At 28.2% G+C, this 8,475-nt stretch overlaps 1 protein-coding gene across 1 annotated transcript; it reads left to right on the top strand.

Moving 5' to 3' along the window:
• The first annotated feature begins 3,480 nt into the window (after positions 1 to 3,480).
• Positions 3,481 to 7,672, top strand: LOC114257467 (aluminum-activated malate transporter 2-like). The gene is made up of 6 exons (XM_082910753.1): positions 3,481 to 3,928; positions 4,348 to 4,488; positions 4,683 to 4,955; positions 5,816 to 5,928; positions 6,063 to 6,206; positions 6,853 to 7,672. Exons 1-6 carry the CDS (start codon positions 3,649 to 3,651, stop codon positions 7,300 to 7,302), a joined length of 1,401 nt encoding a protein of 466 aa, XP_082766879.1. The 5' UTR covers positions 3,481 to 3,648; the 3' UTR covers positions 7,303 to 7,672.
• The last annotated feature ends 803 nt before the right edge of the window (positions 7,673 to 8,475 follow it).

Raw genomic sequence — 8,475 nt, 5'->3', positions numbered from 1 at the left:
ATTATTCAAAATACAGGATAAATAGTAGTTTAATGGGTAAAGCTAATTTTTCCTATTATAAATAGGAAAATGCTAAATATTTACTAATATTTCTATTAAATATCTCACATGGGTCTTACACTTATATGAGACATTTGATCACCAAAATACAGTAAATTAGTTAAAAGTCACATTTACAAATGTTATGGTAGCTTTTAGATCCTATATAAAATTTTTTGAACCAGTAAATCATAACTGATAATACTATCAGTTTTTTCTAATTTTTAAAACTAAAAACACTATCAATTTTATATAGTAATGTTTCAAATAATTGTTTCATTAACTGATGAAAAAAAAACAGAGTATGTGATTAAATGTTTTTGCCTTTCTACTTATTGATTTGATTCAATTATCCAATAAAATCAAGAACATTATCAATTTTAGTTTTTTCAATTTGAAAATTGATGTTTTAAAGTTTTGAAAATCAAAATAAATATCAAATCATCATTTTTCTTTATAGATAATCATAAATGATGAATAATAATTATTTGAAAGGCAATTCTGACTATTAAAAATTTAATGAGATTTGAGCGTCTAAAAAATTTTAATTAAGATTTAATGGAATATAAATTCAAAATTAAAAGTTATGTCTAAATGTTCCATAAAAATATTGGTAAAATATTTAGGGGTGCTTTGGAAATTTTCAAAAAAAACTAATTTTTTGACTTTTTAACATTTTTACACAAAAAAGCCACAAAAAAATTAGCTTTTTAACACAAAAAAACCAAAAAATCACAGAAAAATCAAAAAATTAATTTTTTACTAACTTTCCAAAACGTCACTTAAAATGCTAGCGTTACTCTTATAAATATCGAGATCTATGTTATGTTCTCACTCCATAGGCATATCGAGATCTATGTTATTTTTTGGTATGTGTTATGTTAATTTGCAGTAAATATTTCTAATGACAAATTTATAATGTGCATTTTAAAGTAAAAGTTTTATTTTTTGTAATGAAATAAAAAACCCCTTTTGTGGTTATAAAAGTGAGGCCATTTTATGATTTATATATATATATTATATATATATATATATATTTGTTATGAAGTGTACATCATATACATCTTTTAGGTATAATTTTCCTTCAAACTATCGATTTTGGGGGTTCTATTTACATCACAAAAAAGCAATTCACTACTCTCTATTTTTCAATTTTTCATTACAATTTTATTAATATTATTATTTAAAATTATCAAAAAAATACTAAAATTTAAAATTCTAGTTTCTCATTCCACCGACTATCACTGAAGCGACTAACCACCACCCCTAATCACGTCGTCGGCAAGAATTTGAAGATGATGGTATGTTTGGAAAATAATTAGGAATTTGAAGATGATGGTATGTTTGGAAAATAATTAGTAAATAAAAAAAGTTACGCAAAAAATATTAGATAATAAGTATTTTAAATCCATTACCCCATCATTCATCTATCACCTTATTCTTTATGATTTTTTTATACAAATTTTCTGTTCGCATATCATTGTGTTTTCGATAAAGTGTATCAATACTCTCGTTCATTCACATTCACGATTCACATGAATGCCAATAAATGTAATATTTCGCAAAAAATATTAGGGTAAATTGCAAATACACCCCTTGAAATTTGCTTAAAATACAGATTGTCTCTGTAGTTTGAAAAATTATAAATAACCCCTTATTAAAAAAATTTATTTAATAGAATTAACTAAAAAAATGAAATTCATAATTGCTCTCCTATACAATAATAAAATTACTTAAATTATTAATTGAAACCTAATTTTAACATTATTAAAAACTGTTAATTAACTTGATGATTAATTAATAAAATGGGCAATTTGTTATGAAATTAGAAACATCCGGGGGTGAAATGTAATTTTTAAAATCGCAGGAAGCGATTCGTATTTTAATCAAACGTCAATGGTGTATTTGTAATTTATCCAAAATATTAAAACCATTAACAATTTGAAATAAAATGAACTAATATCAATAATTTGAGATAATTTAAACTGGTAGTTTACTAAGGGCTGTTTTGGAAACTATAAATTGATTTTTTGATTTTTTACGAAAAGACATTTAAAAAAGTAGATAAAATAATTAACTTTTTGGTAGTGATATTTTGATTTTGGCTAAAATGGTATATTGCCAAACTTGTCCTAAGAAAAATAACATGAATAAAGTTTTGTTCGGATTATAAATTTAAGTAGAGATTTAAAAAAGAGAAAAAAAATATGAAATATAATTATATTTCATTTACATTTCATTCAATTTTTTTTCTTTTTCTTTTCAATCTCTAAACTAAATTCACTATTCAAAGATAAATAGTAGTTTAATGGGTAAAGCTAATTTTTCCTATTATAAATAGGAAAATGCTAAATATTTACTAATATTTCTATTAAATATTTCACATGGGTCTCACACTCGTATGAGACGTGTGATCACCAAAATAGAATAAATTAGTTAAAAATCACATTTACAAATGTTATGGTAGTTCAGATCCTATATAAAAAAATTTGAACCAATAAGTCATATTTAGTAAAACTGATAATACTATCAGTTTTTTTCCAATTTTTAAAACTAAAAATATTATCAATTTTATATAGTAATGTTCCAAAATAATTGTTTCATTAACTGATAAAAAAAAACAGAGTATGTGATTAAATGTTTTTGTCTTTCTACTTGTTGATTTGATTCAATTATCTAATAAAAATAAGAATATTACCAGTTTTAATTTTTTTTAATTTAAAAGTTGATATTTTAAAGTTTTGAAAATTAAAATAAATGTCAAATCATCATGTTCTTTTATAAATAATCATAAATGATGAATAATAATTATTTGAAAGGCAATTCTGACTATTAAAAATTTAATGAGATTTGAACGTATAAAAAATCTTAATTAAAATTTAATGTTATATAAATTCATAATTAAAATTTATAAAAATATTGGTAAAATATTTAGGGGTGGTTTGGAAATTTTCTCAAAAAAATTAACTTTTTGACTTTTTAATTGTTTTACAAAAAAAAAAATCATAAAAATTTAGTTTTTTAACCAAAAAAAAAAACCACAAAAAAAATTAAAAAATTAATTCTTTACCAACTTTTTTAGACACCACTTAGCGCCGTTTTGGGAACATAGCAAAAAGGCACGTTTCAAAAACGCAACAAAAATGATTTGGAAAGTGTTAAAAACGCAAGTGTAAAATTATAAATTAGGGCCTATGACAAAAAAAATAAAAAAATAAATCTCTTATATTGGGTAAAGATATTTTGGTCATTTTAATTTGATTTGACACCATAAATAAATATTAAATTAAAAAACAAAAAATTTAACTTTTTACTAACTTCTCAAATCACTTTTCAAAAAACTAAAAAACTTGATAAAAAATCAAAAATTAACTTTCTACCCACTTCCCAAAACAGTGGTACCGCTACTTTTATAAATACCGAGATCTATGTTATGTTCTCACTCCATAGACATATGTAGCCATCGTAGCCTTGGTAATTTTCTGCCGACTCCCTCTCTTTCCCACCTAATTCTCCACCTAGAAGAAAATAGAAAACTTCTCCACAAACTCAGTCCTCTCTGCAGAGAGAGAGAGAGAGAGAGTTGGTTTATTGAGGCTTTCAAAAGAAATGGCAACCCCAAGTAATGAGAATGTAGGACCATTCTCTCGTGTATCAAATTGGTTTAAGGCATTGCGTGGCAAGTTAAGATCCAAGGTCATGGAGTTTCTCGAGGAGGCAAAGAAACTGGGAAAAGAAGATCCAAGGAGAGTCATTCATTCACTCAAAGTAGGATTAGCCATTTGTTTGGTCTCCCTTTTCTACTACTTTGATCCTATCTATGAAGGCTTTGGCATCTCTGCTATGTGGGCTGTCATGACTGTTGTCGTCGTCTTCGAATTTTCAGTAGGTAGGTATATTGGCATATCAAAACCATATTTCGAATAATGGTATCGGGATACAAATCAGTATTAAATGTTGTTATATGCGGATCAATGTCAATAAGAATCGGTCGATATATTCATATTCATACATAGTCTATCTATAGAACCATAAAAAGTTAAAAGTGGAAACGAAACGAATAGATTTAAATTTAGCATGGCGTGAGTCATATTAAAATGCATTTTGTTTACTCAATTCATTTCACGACTACTTGTCAAACTAGGTTTTTATTTTATTTTATTTTATTTTTTGGATCTATAACATTATTATTTCTCCAGATTTTGTAAGGGCATTGTTGTTCATTAGTAGATCAATGAAACTCAAAGTTCAAGACTGATGGGTTTTGAGATTTTTAAAATTTTATTTATTTATTTTTATTTTTGGCAGGAGCAACACTTGGGAGAGGTGTAAATAGGAGTGTGGCTACATTTGTTGCAGGTGGTCTAGCTGTTGGTGCTCATCGCGTATCAAGCTTTTGTGGAGAGACAACCGAACCATTGGTACTCGGCCTCTTTGTCTTTCTATTTGGTAATTTCACTACACAAACCAAAATTTTAATTTCGATTTGAAAAAGTCTAAAACATAATAATCAATTATAGAATAGAATCAGACACAATTCAATCACATATCTCTAGTTTTATGATTTGTTTCTGTGTAAATAAATGACGTGTTTCGATAACGTCCGAGTTGCTTACTACTTGAAATAAATTTGTGTGATGCAGCTGCTGTGGTGACATTCCTGAGATTTTTTCCCAAAATGAAAGCAAGATATGACTATGGGCTGCTCATATTCATACTAACATTTTGTCTGATATGTGTGTCGGGTTATCGAGACGATGAGGTGTTGCACCAGGCCAACGTCAGGCTATCAACAATCCTGATCGGTGGAGCAACGGCTGTGATTATATGCTGTTGTATTTGCCCTGTCTGGGCTGGTGATGATCTTCATGATTTGGTTGCTGTCAACATTGAAAAACTTGGAAACTTCCTCGAAGGTACATTTCTTAACAGTCCTTTTCGATTGAGTGATTGCTTTGATAAAGAAAAGACTGGGGCGTGCCTCCAGTTCAGACGGTGGACTGGAGGGTCCAACTCGGTTCATTGGTCTAAAAATAAAAAATAAAAACACATGATTGATTTACATAACTTTAAGAGTTCTCAAATATTTTTTGAAACGAAATTATTAGAATAACAAAAAAAAAAAAAAATACTTTTGACCTTTCTATCTTTACAATTTATCATATTAAAAATAAAAAATTCTTATATGACCTAAATGAAATCTATACATTTCTTATATCTAGATGTTACCTGCATTAATAAAACTTTTAATAATTAAAATGGAACCTACCAAAATAATATAACTGAAACAACTCTTGTGAGTAAAAAGGTATTACAAAAAAATATTGACTTACATATATAGAATTACTTAAAAAATGGTGTCACATTATTTTCTAGATACATTGAGTTTACCCAAACGTCACATATTTTGTAGATGCAGAAAGTGAACAATAAATGAAATTCATCAGGTGACATAATTTTTTAAAATGACTAGTTATAAGGGACTAGATTGGTTCAGTCTAGTTTATGAAACTTATTACGGGTATTATTTTAATAATTTAAATTATTTATTTTGTAAAATTTTATGTAAAACATTAATTAAAAATCAAGTTGATTTAATAATTACAATCACATGATTTTATTGTATTTATTTATTTTTTAAAATTGAATAACAAGTATGATTTTAAAAATAAATCATCTATTTATTTATATATTTATTTTTTTATAACAAATATGATAAATGTATGTGATTATGATTGTGAGCTGTAACATTTACAAGGTAGAGTGAACTTTGCAGGATTTGGAGGTGAATACTTCAAAACAGGGGATGAAGAATCCAGGGATGAGGATAAATCATTTCTCAAAGGATATAAAGATGTTCTTAACTCAAAAAGCACTGAAGAGTCCCTGGTGGGTGAAATTTTTTTAACCCATGTCCTCATAATCTCACCCGCAAAAATTAATAACATACTCAAATTCTAAATTAATAAATTGGTCGACGTCGTTGTTGTTGTTGTTGTTTTTTTTTTTTTTTTTTTTTTCAGGCTAATTATGCAAAATGGGAGCCACGTCATAAAAGGTTTAGATATAGGCATCCATGGGAACAATACCTGAAAATTGGAGCTATTACTAGGCAGTGTGCCTGCCGAATTGAAGCTCTCAATGGCTGCCTTGACTCTCAGAATCTGGTATTGTGCTCTGCTCTTATTATTTGACAGATAGTTTTGGAGAAATTTTTGTATGTAAATAGGGAACATGCTATGTGGTATTTTCTATTATTGTGATTAGTTTTGACAGTAAGGTCCACTATATTTACGTTGAGTGTTTGGGGAACAATAATGGGCATATACATTTATGATTAGTGAAAGGTAGTGCCACGTGATATCCTATCTGCATACAAAAATTTCTCGATAGTTTTGTGTTCATCTAAAATTTTTGCATTTCAAATTTTAGCATGATATCTATAAATCATATGTAAATAGGTTGATTCTTTGAGTATGTGTAATGTTTATACATATCAATTAATAAATTTTACAATTGTTTTACTCACTAATGTGACACCTACCATATTATTGAAGCGAATTAGTCAATAAAAACTATTGTTGGTTTTTTTTGGAAGTGTGAGTTTGGGATCAGCTTAAAAAAGTTAAAAAAAAAAAAAAGAAAGAAGTTTTTTATAGGATCTAAAAATGACATCACTCACTTACTCTGACTTACACCTCTATGAAAATATTATTAATTTGAGTCGTTCCCACTTAAATCCAATTTTCCCATTTTAATTTTGGGTTATACCAACTGGTTTAACTTGACAATTTTATGCTACTCATATTATAGGCATCACCACTAGTCCGAGCTAGAATTGAAGAATCACTCGCAAAGATGAGCAAAGACTGCAGCTATGCTTTAAAAGAAATATCATTAGCAATCAAAACAATGACAATATGGCCATCCTCGGCCAATTCCCACATTGCAAACTCAAAAATCGCTGCTGAAAACCTCAAATCCTCTCTCAAAACAGACTCCTGGCCTGACACAGACCTCCTGGAGATCATCCCTGCTGTTACAGTAGCTTCATTGCTGATCGATGTCATCAATTGCACAGAAAAAATTGCTGAATCTGTATACGAACTCGCTTCCATGGCAAATTTCAAAAAAATAGACTCTTCAATAAAACAAGAACAACAAATCATCGTTCGCCAGAGAACAATGCAGCAATATTCTAGCATCAGAAGACCTCATCATGTCATCACAATTGATACTGCATTTCAAGGACCAGCTGAATGAATGAAACACTGCCAATGAGAGGGCGACAAGTCAGATATCATATTTATAGCCATTATATATATATATGTAATTCCCCTAGTTGTACATCTTTCAGTTCTGTACAACAAATTATCCAGAAATTGTGTTTGAGGCAATTCGGATGAAAATATGGAGGAGAAATCAAAGTTCATTGACAATGGTCTCTTGTGAGAAGCCATGATTGAATGCTTGAGACTCTGTCTCTCTGTGTTTTTAGAGTGATTAAATTTCCCTCCATCTTTTTGTCACATATTATATTAGTAAGTGAAAGATGAGAAATGAGGTTATAGAGGACTCATCTTATTTCTTAATTCATTTTCCTTCTATTTTGTAATGGAGGATTTTCTTTACATATCTAATAATTATGAAATAATAATTCATATTTACAATTATTTTAAATTTAAAAAAATAATTACTTGTCATATTGAATGATATAATGAAGTATCTTCATTATAAACATGTAATAAAGAGGATCACACTCTATAAATTTAAAATTTAATGACATCGTTTTGATATAATTTACACACTACGACAGTTTATGTAGAATCTCCATTTGGAATTTTGTAGTAGTGCTATTTTTAAAATTATCAAACATTTTTGTGATTCAATTTTTTTTTTTTTTTTTTTTGACATTTGTTTAAGACAATTCACATTATCATTAGAGAATCTTCAGTGTAATAAGGCTGCCCCTAAAGTTTTGGAAAATAATGGCCGGACAGGAAAATTATACAATAATTTTATAGTATTACGTGGTCATACTCTTTTAGGATTACCGTCACCAATTTTAATAAATATCTTGTCAGTCACCAATCATCATTTATTATACTATTTATATTTTTCAATCACTCAACACAAATAATTAATACTCTATCTTCTTCAACAATCATACTATCATAGAACACCACGTGACCATACTCTTGAACTACCAAATAATTATCGAGACAATGTATAAATTCCCCTACTCATGTGGAGTGCTAAGGTTCTATCTTGAATTATTCGGTAGCCTGCGAGTAGAGTCATATGGTGTTCCATTATAGTATGATTGATGGAGAAGGTGGAGTACTAATTATTTGTGTTGAGTTTACCAAAAAAGAAAAATTTATTTGTGTTGGGTAATTGACAAATACGAGGAGATATGCCTGTGTTTGGCAAGGG

This window comes from Camellia sinensis, unplaced genomic scaffold (genome assembly GCF_055761805.1).
Source record: "Camellia sinensis isolate YWXY unplaced genomic scaffold, ASM5576180v1 Unanchor1, whole genome shotgun sequence".
NCBI classification, from domain to species: Eukaryota; Viridiplantae; Streptophyta; class Magnoliopsida; order Ericales; family Theaceae; genus Camellia; species Camellia sinensis.
Note: the sequence above shows the minus strand (reverse complement) of the source record. Positions and strands in the feature narration are given on the sequence as shown.

Excerpts from the sequence above, each read along its gene's own strand:
- LOC114257467 (XM_082910753.1), top strand. The coding sequence starts at position 3,649 with ATGGCAACCCCAAGTAATGAGAATGTAGGACCATTCTCTCGTGTATCA. Across the intron at positions 3,929-4,347 it reads CGTCTTCGAATTTTCAGTAG|GAGCAACACTTGGGAGAGGT; the intron begins GTAGGTATATTG and ends TATTTTTGGCAG. Across the intron at positions 4,956-5,815 it reads ACTTGGAAACTTCCTCGAAG|GATTTGGAGGTGAATACTTC; the intron begins GTACATTTCTTA and ends TGAACTTTGCAG.